General features: G+C 41.6%; 1 protein-coding gene across 1 annotated transcript; it reads right to left on the bottom strand.

Moving 5' to 3' along the window:
- Window positions 1-5,755: 5,755 nt before the first annotated feature.
- Window positions 5,756-10,746, bottom strand: LOC308175610 (sterile alpha motif domain-containing protein 9-like; the record flags this gene model as incomplete). The annotated part of the gene is made up of 2 exons (XM_080551243.1): window positions 5,756-10,264; window positions 10,711-10,746. 2 exons carry the CDS (start codon window positions 10,744-10,746, stop codon window positions 5,756-5,758), a joined length of 4,545 nt encoding a protein of 1,514 aa, XP_080407369.1.
- Between the last annotated feature and the right edge of the window lie 1,384 nt (window positions 10,747-12,130).

The raw sequence follows: 12,130 nt of genomic DNA on the forward strand, positions 1-12,130 counted from the left end.
ACAGATCTCCCTGGACTAGCCCTCTTGTTGTCTGATAGTCACATCACAGACAGATCTCCCTGGACTAGCCCTCTTGTTGTTTGATAGTCACATCACAGACAGATCTCCCTGCACTAGCCCTCTGTTGTTTGATAGTCACATCACAGACAGATCTCCCTGCACTAGCCCTCTTGTTGTCTGATAGTCACATCACAGACAGATCTCCCTGCACTAGCCCTCTTGTTGTCTGATAGTCACATCACAGACAGATCTCCCTGGACTAGCCCTCTTGTTGTCTGATAGTCACATCACAGACAGATCTCCCTGGACTAGCCCTCTTGTTGTCTGATAGTCACATCACAGACAGATCTCCCTGGACTAGCTGTTTGTTGTCTGATAGTCACATCACAGACAGATCTCCCTGCACTAGCCCTCTGTTGTTTGATAGTCACATCACAGACAGATCTCCCTGGACTAGCCCTCTTGTTGTCTGATAGTCACATCACAGACAGATCTCCCTGCACTAGCCCTCTGTTGTTTGATAGTCACATCACAGACAGATCTCCCTGGACTAGCCCTCTTGTTGTCTGATAGTCACATCACAGACAGATCTCCCTGCACTAGCCCTCTGTTGTTTGATAGTCACATCACAGACAGATCTCCCTGCACTAGCCCTCTTGTTGTTTGATAGTCGCATCACAGACAGATCTCCCTGGACTAGCCCTCTTGTTGTCTGATAGTCACATCACAGACAGATCTCCCTGGACTAGCCCTCTTGTTGTTTGATAGTCACATCACAGACAGATCTCCCTGGACTAGCCCTCTTGTTGTCTGATAGTCACATCACAGACAGATCTCCCTGGACTAGCCCTCTGTTGTCTGATAGTCACATCACAGACAGATCTCCCTGCACTAGCCCTCTTGTTGTTTGATAGTCACATCACAGACAGATCTCCCTGGACTAGCCCTCTTGTTGTCTGATAGTCACATCACAGACAGATCTCCCTGGACTAGCCCTCTTGTTGTCTGATAGTCACATCACAGACAGATCTCCCTGGACTAGCCCTCTTGTTGTTTGATAGTCACATCACAGACAGATCTCCCTGCACTAGCCCTCTTGTTGTCTGATAGTCGCATCACAGTGACGACGATACACAAGTGCAGACCTGCGGCGAGCCTAATGATCATAATAATAATGACCATAATGATGAATATAGATTTAAGATGATGACAGTTCTAGTCCGGGTTGGATAAGAACGCACGCCACACTGTCCTTGTAGAAAAATTAAAAGGTTTATTGTCCATAATCAAAAGTAATCCAATGAAACGAAAGGTAATAAAACAGACGGTAAGGTATGAGATTAAAGAAAAGCGTCAACGTGGTCAAAATAATGTTTTTCCAAACTAACCTGTTTCCCTTGGCCCAGGTGCAACTAATTGTCTACCTAAACACACCTGGGCCTATGCTGTCACCTCACCACGTGATCAATTACGACTAAAACATGAATAATTCTATAACCAAAAACATTAAAACAAAACATTATTCATAACATAAATCCAAATCCAAAAACGTAAAATAAACATTAATCATGAAATATAAATATAACTCAAAACTTTAAGCACAAATCATCCAAATGTAAAAAAGCTCCTAATTTTTGTAAAACAGAAAATGATTAGCCTGAATCCTACATTATGGCTATCTACCAATCAAATGCAATCATACATTGTTATGTTATCAATATACAGTAATTATTTACTATCCTAACCCTAACCCTAGCATAAAGCATCCAAATACATCATTACTACATAAATCATTAGTTCATTACATCATTGTCAGTACACATAATTCTCAATTAGAACATATATCATTGAACAGTATTTATTTTTATTTTGTATATATAATAATCAAAGTCCATTTAAGTATGTGCATGTGAATAGTAAAAAAAACAAAAAAAGAGTTAGATAAAAAAAAGGGAGGTGAAAAAAATATCTTCCAGTAGAATGTCCATATTAGCACATGCCTAGAATTCAAAATGATTTCAACGTAAACATTTAAGCACAAATTTGACCATTCCAAAATCATTTAACATTCCAATGTCTTTTCCAATAACATTATCTACTGTACATCATTTCTTTTACATACAGGATTCATTCAAGTGTGCTTAAGAACAAATTTCATTTTTTCCATTTCAATATTCCATAAACAATATGCAATAACAACTTAAATCTGTGTCAAGCAAAAGGCATAATTTAGTAATAGGCTTTTCCAAATCATTGGTCGGTGTCTTTTTAAGCACGAAACCCTTATAATACTTCAGTGTCTGTAATGTTTCCCATAGACCATTAATTTCTGGGACAGATTCATCAACTATGAGGACTAGATCTCCAACTAAGAACGTTTCGATGGGGTTTATTCCACTTTTGACGTTGTTGCATTAGGGGAGGTATTCTTTCATCCATCGTTTCCAGAATAATACATTTTCCACATGTTCTCAAATGTTCATCCAAGACAGCCTGGTTCACGACTGTGTCAAAGTGCTCCAACCCTGCAGTATGCTGCTCAAGGCTCTCAACCACGAGCTGATCCAGTGGGCAATCCTGTGTGTCCATTGAGTCCTGTGTGTCCATTGAGTCCTGTGTGTCCATTGAGTCCTGTGAGTCCATTCAATCCTGTGTGTCCATTGAGTCCTGTGTGTCCATTGAGTCCTGTGTGTCCATTCAATCCTGTGTGTCCATTGAATCCTGTGTGTCCATTGAATCCTGTATGTCCATTGAATCCTGTGTGTCCATTGCAAAGTCGTTCTTGCTCTGCCTCCTTTCATGAGTTTCTTGAGGTTCTCAGCCACCTCTTTCTTTGATGGCTTCTCATTCCCTTCGGCTCGGGAGATAAGAGCTTTCAGTTTCTGTCTCTTGTCCATCTGGTTTCCATCTTCACAGCCTTTGTTTGAGTTTGACTTTTAGGACTTGTTTTCTGTTTCAAATCCTTCTCGAACTTTCTCGACATGTGTAAAGGTCCTTGGTGGGCAATATTGTTGGGCATGATCACATCCGGTTTAAGAAAAGGAAGGTTAATGTGGTTAAGCTCAGCTGAATTAGACTATTTTTAAAAGCTACTGATCTTCCTGTGACATCGACCTGTCTTCCAAGTTGGTAGCAGATATTCTGTTGACCTGTACAGTGGAGTCATTTACTTTTCCATTCTCCCCAGAGTGAAGCGGGCCATTGATAACCCAGCCGAGAATAGTTTTAACAGCATAAGGCCCACTACCTTCACTGTTAATGATTTTCCAGGATTCTAAAGCTCTTAGCGTTGACACCTATTAGTAGCCCAATGCTAGCGTCGATTGGTGTCAAGTCAACCTCCTCAAGGTAAGGCCATTTTCTTAGGTCTTCCTCCTTGGGAATGTTGTTGTGTGTCACAGGAATTGATGATTGTGTAAAAACATCAGGCAGTTTTAAAAACGTCTCACTGTCTAATGCAGCGATTTCTATGCCAGATATTTTAAAATTGGTTGTTGCCTTTTCTTGACCCATTGTCTTTAAAAGTATCTCTGTTTTCTTGCCAGGGGCATGAAGCTGCCGAGACAACTGCTTGGTGCAAAATGTTGCCCAGTATGGCTACTGGTTGCCATGGTGACAAATGTCTGAGTTGGTTTCTAGTCTGTTTGTTGTATGTGTAGGATTGTTGGATGAGTTTTATTACACACATTGCATGTCATGCTCTTCTGGCAACTTCCACTCATGTGTCCACTCTCCAAACATCCAAAGCACATTCCTTTCGCTTTCACTTTTTCGTTATTTGGTTTGATTTGGAATGTTTCACATGTTTCCAAGGAATGTTTCTGCTGTGGAATATGCAGGGCTTTGTGAAAGCACTTGGGCTGCTGATTGCAGTAGGTGCTTGTCTGTTAGACTGCCACCTTGACGGCTCAGATGTAGACGTTGGTGATACAGCTGTGGCAAAACTGCTCCCCCTGGTGGTCGATTTTGGGTAAGCTTTGTGCTGTGCTTTTTCATCCAAGACTCTAACCAAAGGATTTTGAATTTCCCCGAAGATAGGATCCAGCATGATTCTTTGTTGCTTATCAATAAATGCCAGTACATCTCTAAATGAGGCGGTTTGTTTGTGGTAAATGGTGCAGGCAACTGCTCTCCACCTTTCTCCAAGTTTGAATTGCAACTTAGACACAATGATTCTTAAATTGGAGGGTGTTTCTAGATCGGTAACACATCCTGCATAGTGTTGAGACAACTTTTCAGAAAGATTGCATAATGATCTCATTCCAATAGCATCCTCTGCCTTGATGGCAGGCCCCTTCAATGCCTTATCCATGAGCGCAGATGTGATGGTGATTTTATTCCCAAAATGCCACTCAAGCTGTTCCTTAGCTTCCATGTACCCTTTATCAGGTGGCATATGCAAACAACTGCGCACAAGATTCCGTGGCTCTCCAGAGGTGTATTGTTCTAAATAGTAAAGTCTTTGTTGCATGTCCTCAGTCTCTGTTATTGTGTTTTGCCTTGTCATGACATCAGCAAGAGAATCGTTTTGAGATGTAGGTGTGTCATTGCCTTGAAAGAGCCTTTTGGGTTCATTTGGGGAGCTTTGTGTTTCCACCCGAGATGAAGCGTGTCTGGGCGTATTTGAGATGTTTTGTTCGGGGTTACTCTTTGCTTTGTTTGAACCATTTGACACTGTTGGATGGGTGGAGGGTGGTTGGGTGTTGGCCGAGCTGGAAGAATATATTCTGTGCACGTTTTGTCTGCTGTAGCGTGACTAACATCAGCAGGCTTATCCATGGCTGTGGATGAAACTTGTGAACAGGTCTCTGTGAGGGCTTTTATTGTGGCTTCTGCAACAGCAGTTAGAATGTTAAGCTTTTCTCTCTTTGCTTTCATTTGTGTCTCTTCCAAATCCAGCTGCTCATCCAACGTACTCAGTTGCGCTTTGAGAGCAGCGCGTTGAATTTGCGCATTGGAGAAAGAGCTGTGCTGCTGCGACTTGAAGCTTTGCTGTTCGCTTTTCCAGTTTGTGAAATGCTGTTCCATGGCGCAACAGATTCTACACCAATGCCATGCAAATCCTTAGCCAATGTGTCCACTTCATCCGCCATAACTTTACCCTTTCCCACTTCATCACACTTGAGCCAAAATTCAACCCAGTCCAAAAAGCTTTTGAAATCAACCAGTTTCAGTTCGTCATTGTGGTCATTTTCGCTTTCATTATCGTCAATTAATCAAATCTGAACATTCGTTTGCAACTCCATGAATTGTATTGGTTAAAAATAACTTGCTTAATGACTTCATCATTTGTGTCTCCAGCCTCTATAAGCGCATTTATTTCATTGCACTTGCGAGTTAAAACACTCAGTTTCCCTCTACATGATGCGATTAATTGATATAGTTGTTTTTCCCTGGCAAACATCTCCTCGTCTCCTGTATTCTCCATGTTAAATGGTTAAAAGGTCTTTCAACAAAGTCAATAAAGTAGTGCTTTTGCACAGGGTGGTCAACAATTCACAGGGTTTAAAATGTGTTCATTAATTTTTTCATTGATTCATTGAAGCGCGGCAGCTAATTGACAAGCGCAAAGGCTTGTCACAGGTACAACGGTCTTACCGAGTGCAGCGACTCGTATATTATAGTTCAAGTTCTTAAGTTCAATGAATACCGTTTACTCACAAACTCAAAACTTTAAGCACAAATCATCCAAAATAAAAACCCAAAGTAAAAATGGCCATAACATACAGTATATCTCAAGTGTATTAAATTTGATTTAATGTTCAGTGGACTGGATGTCATAAGCGAGAGGGCCCTTCATTGAGAAACCAATGAAAAATGACACTTTTGTTCCCTCTGCTTGTCCACAGAGCTGGCTTTTGAACTCTGGACAGACTTCTATCTTATAGGATGTGTTCCAGGTATTTGCCAGTATGACCTTCCTACGCACCTCCCCTGTTACCCTACAAAGAAGCTGCTTCACTTCTTTCTGTTTCCATATTTTACCATTACCCCAAAGTGATGCAATGTTTTCCTCCCCTCTGCTTACACACCTCTCAATGTGCGCACGGGGGATTAGGCGGTCATAGCCCTGCTTCGGCCCCAAGAAGAAATGGACAACAGGCCACTTCCCATTGTACACGGACTTCATCTCGTTGAAGAATGCTGTCCTCATCTGTGACACATAGGTTCCCACATTCTTCTCTTCTACCCATACTGGGTTCTGCTGGGGCCACAACAGTGCGACAGCAATGAAGTGCAACGCCAAGCTATCGTTGTATGGGATTGGCCCACGGAGAACTTGGCAAAGAATATCAAGAAGTGTCTTGTAAGGCCAAATGTATGCAGACCCAGGTTTGACACAGCTTAGTGCCACATTGGCATAGATAAAATTGACTCTTTCTCTGACACTTGCGTCAACTTTATTCAGAATGAAGGAATACGGTTGGACAATCTCCTCCATTTCAGTACCATTAGAAAGGCATTTGAGAATCCCAGAGTGAGTATCAGCATTTCTCATCTCCAAAAACTGCCTTTTCTTGTGAATCTGCAACATGATACTCAGGTTCTTGTTTTTCATCAACTCTGTGGAATCTGTCTTGCAAAAAAGCTTAACATATTGGTCAAAACAACGGAAGAGCTCCTGTTGAGTTACATGCTCTCTACTGTCTTTAATTGTGAATCTGGGACCCAAGTTGATGTAAAAATTGTCAAGAAAATCAAATTGCCTCTTCATGTTAATTCTGAGGTTGTACAGTAGATCCTCAAAGTCTCTGAGAACGTTGTAATAGGAGCTATGTTTATGGTGTTTGGAATCATTCCTCGCAACGTCTTGGATTTTAATCTTCCCAGAGAGAACCTCACTGAGTATGTCATGACGGACATTGCCTGAAAACACTGGGATTCTTCTCAGGATTTCAATGATAATTACTGCAACCTGTATCTCTCCAAGGCATCCCACTGTGTTGAATGGGCAGTTGTCTCCCTTGTTTTGCATCCTGAGAGTAGCCTCCTTCTTTGCAATGTCTTGCGTATCCTTGAAGGCCTCTGTCGCTGAAAGGGCCATTTTTAGATAATCTCTCATCTTTTCAGGTTTTATGGGATCCTCCTTGTCACTTGCTATTGCACTCTTCAACTCATGCTTGATAACTTGTGCAGATGTGTCAGAAATGTAAGAGCTATCTTTGGAAAGATCTTTTGCTTTCCGTGCCCATTCTTTTGCCTCTCTGAACTCCTTTCTCTTCAGGTAATATCTGGCTAGAAGCTGAGAGATGACAGCATTTTTTTCAAAGAGCTTAGCAGCGTTCATCAGCAGAGTTTCTTCAGCCCCTGGTGTCTCCTTTGAAATGTCCTCGATGAGTGGTGAGAACAACCCTCCATGTCTCTTCACCAACATGTCATGAACATCTTGCATCAGTTTGTCTTTGCCCTGTACGCACTCGTACAGCTTGTCTGTGGTGAGAAGTAGATTGGTAATCTCAGCTTTGGATACAGAGTATGTGGTTGTAAGTTCCTGCAAACAGTGCACAGAGATGAAGTGGATCATTCTTACTGCTGCAAATTCGACTGTAGCATCCACGGTGCAGCGGGTCACTAGAGTGGAAAACTTCCCAAATCCCTCCTCAACATTGGAGGACCCACAATGTGGCTTGGTTTGTAGGTCAAGAAACTCTTCACAGAGAGAGACTGAGAGGGTTGCACCCTTGCAGTATACATTCAACAAGACCAAAACAGCAATGAGTTGTGCATGTTTATGATCAATGTTAAAGCTCTTTAGGGTGTTACGAGCAACACCCTGTATGTACTCTGGCGAAAAGTTCTTCTTCATGATCATGAAACCATAGAATGTTTCTGCATTCTTGTAGGTTTTTTCGATCTCCTCTAGTTTTTTCGCAAACTGCCTCTGCTCCATTTCAGAGAGGTTGTTGCCAATGAATACAGTGTCTTCTGTCGGCTCCCAAGACTCTGCCCTCATGCAATTGAGTAGAATTACCTGTGGGGACCTAGAGCCAATGTCTCTCTTCACACATTCTTTCTCAATGTGCTGCTGCAAATCATATACATCGTCCATCTCCTCAAAGTCATCTATCATCAGTAAGACAGGAAGCCGAGGTGATTGTTCTGTTGTGTCATACATCAGAAGTTGGACCACCTGGCGGGCAACCTCAGTGTAATCAGTTCTGTCTCTCAAAACAGCACAACGGAATTTGTCTTTTAGTGCCCATAATATGTGCATGGCTAGTGTTGTTCCTCCACATCCTGGGACATGCAGAAGGTTGAAGGACACACAAGCTTTCCTCAGTGAACTCAAATCTGGTATAACAGTGTTCATGATAAAGTCAAATTTGTCCCGTTTAATGAATGGCATGGAACCAGGCTGCTCAGAGAAATGAAAGTTCCACCATGACACTTTTCCTCCTTTGTAGAACCTCTCCACAATGACAGCCTTGTCCTCATTTCCACCCTCACACTGGTTTACACAAAGAATACTCAATGTGTCCAGTCTGCCCTCAATTTTCTTCTTCAACAGCACTTTGCTGCCTCCACCACATGGTAGGAAACGGCTGGATTTACGGTTGTCAGACCACAGACTGAGGATGGTGCCGTTAACCTCTGCAAAACTGAGCTCATAGATAGATCTTGCTGAAATGTTGATTCCATAGCGGGCTTCAATTAGGTCCCTCCAGCAAGTGAACGCCTTCTCGTTTTCACAGATACAAAGGATTTGCTCTGTTCCTCTTAGCTCCTGCCAGAAGGTGCTGAAAGTCTCAACCAGGGGGTCCATTTTCTCACTCACAGTAGACAACAATAAGAAAATAACTAGGAATTTCTTGTGTGGCAGCACATCTTTGCGGCACAGGAATGAAATCACATCTCGTACAGATGCTCCCTTCTCTATTAACCAGTCATCTACATCTGAAGGAATATCTCCATCGATACCCCCATTGCAGAAAACCCAACTAGTATTTCGAGTCAATTTTAGCTTTCCTGCAATGTCGTCTATAGCCTCTGTGATTTTATATTGCCCTGGCAAATGGACATTAATTGCACTCTGCTCATTGAAGTGCCTCTTCAATCCATGTTTTGATGACTCTGGGTCAAAGTCCAAAACAGCAGTTGGGTTAAGTACAGGAATAAATGCCAAGGATTCCATTTGAACTGAATGTGATTTGTTGGTCACTATCACATAGCGCTCAAAGTGGGACTTGTCTAAAGATTGGGATCCACCTGTTATCATTTCACTTAGTCTGGAGCCCTGGACACTACTTTTAACCACGCTAAGGTGCTTTTCCTCTGCTTGTTTTCTTAGTTGTGACAGCTGTGGCACATTGTCAACAAATCTCTGGTATTCCGAAGGCTTAGTTTGAGTGGTCTGTGCACACAGATCACTGCTGCTGCTTCTATCGCGAACGAAGAAGAGTTTTGATCTTTCTTTTGGTTCATTTTTCTCTGTTTCTTTGCCTTTGGACTTCCTTTTTGCTTTCCTTGTATCCAGATTGTAAACATGATAGATATTCTCTTGACAGATCACAAAATCTGGCACTATGTCTACCTCTATCACAAACTTGTCTGAAGATGTTGTATCAGGATTTAGGACTTCAACAAATCGAGGTGGTTTGATGCATGTCTTTGCTGTCTGGACATGTTTATGCTCAAAATAACCCTCAATAGCATGTTCCAGTGCATTCTCATATGACTCTGTGTCTTCAACACTAACTCCCAAAACTTGTCCATGAATGAAGTCTGGCTTATCACCTACTCCAAAATGTATGGTGCCATTAGTGCGGCTATTCATGCAGGCTGCTGCAAATCGAATAACCTCATCAGTAAACTTGGTCATTTTGCCCACCACCGTTGCCTCTTGTGTATTGATGTATGCTTTATATTCATGACAGGGTTCTATATAGTCTGAGGCACCTGATTCTGTTACATCAAGAATGCTGTTCACCTTGTATCTGCAGGCATCATGGTGTCGATAAAAAGGATAAGGCTTGCATGGTCTCCCAGACTGATTCACTGGACTATTGCACTGCTCTTTCTTAAGTTTCACATGTTCATCCCTCTTGTGAATTATCAATTTTGCAGGGCCAAGAGTTACACCCAATTCGGTTAAATCAGATTTCTCTAAAAGTAAAAGACTAGCCCCATTAATGTCCTGCTGTAGCAAGATATTTGCGAATTCAGCATCCACACAAACTTCCTTGAGAATCCAATCTTTCACATGATGTTTATTCCAATCCTCGATGTCAGCTGGTGGTTCAGTTGGGCTGTCTTTGACTTGATTCTGGAATAAGAAAGGCTGCTTTAATTCAAGTCTATGCCACAAAAGTGCTAACAATATTAAGCTACAACCACAAGCAAATTGCAGGGTGCAGAGCTGCCAAGTTCGCATGAGACACATGCATATCAACCAGTTCACACTCTCACACGCCACACCTCAAATTTGTCACGCCGAGAAATAACAATTGTTTTGCAGGACTTTTATTTTTGACATTCCTTGAAAGAAAGTTACCGGACATCTTTCTGCACGCGCGTTAACTTGTGTCTTCAATCGAAGCGGGAGGCGAGCGCTGAAGAATCTGTGTTCACGCGAGCTGCATGTAAGAACGTAGCAAGTGTGTGCATACAACATCGTATCTGGTAGCCTACTGGTACTTTCAAATCGCAAGTTGTTTCATCAGAAAAAAAATAGGCAGCGATCTGGGGCTCACGATCTGGCGTGTCACTCACGTGATGACAACAGTAGTAGTCACTGGTCACATGCATGAAAGTTCGCTAGTAGCTACCTGTGTGTAATGAGTCTGACAATGTCATGATGCCAGCTGGTGAAATCATAAACCATTTGCTTAAGTAATTTTTCGGTTATTTACATAGTCTGAAACTACAGATGGTAAGCTTTCAAATGATGCGTCATACATTGAAATCGGGAAAAAATTCAAGACGACACGAGTATTTGAATGTTGGTGCACCAAATGGGAATGCGACAGGAGAAAAGTGATTGATCAAACAATAACAAACGTTGCTAACAGCTAGCGGCTAACAGTGGTACATCGCTAGGAACGTCTAACTGCGTTTTTATATCATCACAACATGCTGAGAGAACATGGAACGCTAAAAACACATAACTACACATAATTAGATGAACACACAGTCCTTGCTTTTGAACACGTCCTAAAACGAAAGTATGTTTACACGCCATTATCACTTACCAAACGAGAACAGTGAATCCAATCCACAGATTATAAGTATTTAGTGATCATTAAACTGTTGTATATTATATTGACTGGGTACTTTAAAACTTCAAGTTGCCTGTTATGAAAAAACGAAACGAAAACCAGATATTGTTGACACCCCTTCGATTCTGCGACTGGTTTATGGTCTCACCAGCGGGCGTCACTAGGCTACACTTTTAACACTACGATCGTGACGTTTTTTCACCTACTTTTAGCGCGACGAGGTGTGGAATCACACGACCACTTTTCACAATGGGGGATGGTGTATTGACGCACAAAGATCGCTGGATGGCGATATCACACAAGAAGAGAAAATGACAAGATCACTACCTCTAAAAATGCATAAAGTTCCTATGCGCAGAGAAGCAGAGAGGCACAATCTGATATGAAGCTTGAGTCAGCTGAAAACGAACTATGGAACAAATGTAAATATAAATTATATATATGGAGAGGAGATTGATTGAGACTGCGGGAGCTTTACTAACGAATGAAAGTTGATTATCATTATTAAAAAAGAATAGTAATAAATATTGCAATATTGTGTTATCATAATTATGAGCTTCACAGTGATAAAAGTCTGTTTATTTGTCGTGAACTTCACCGGTAACGTCAGCCTGTCAGCCCCTGCAACTGCTCACAGGGGTTGTTATATGTGATTATATGGAATGGCTGAATATGTTCATTCTTTTTATTTTGATTACATTATATAATTGTATTTGGTATAATGACAAATAAACTTGAAACTTGAATGATCTCACAGGAGCGCGTACCTGCACGGAGCGTTCATGTGCCGCAACCTGTTATAGCTAGTTTCACCTATATTAGTGAAAAGAGCTGAAAGAAAATACATGAAAGAAAGGAGCGAAAGAGTACAGAATGATAAATCATTCAGAATGTTATTGGTTTTAATATTTCAC

Source organism: Nansenia antarctica, assembly GCF_963989245.1.
Source record: "Nansenia antarctica genome assembly, contig: SCAFFOLD_220, whole genome shotgun sequence".
In the NCBI taxonomy this organism is placed as follows: Eukaryota; Metazoa; Chordata; class Actinopteri; order Argentiniformes; family Microstomatidae; genus Nansenia; species Nansenia antarctica.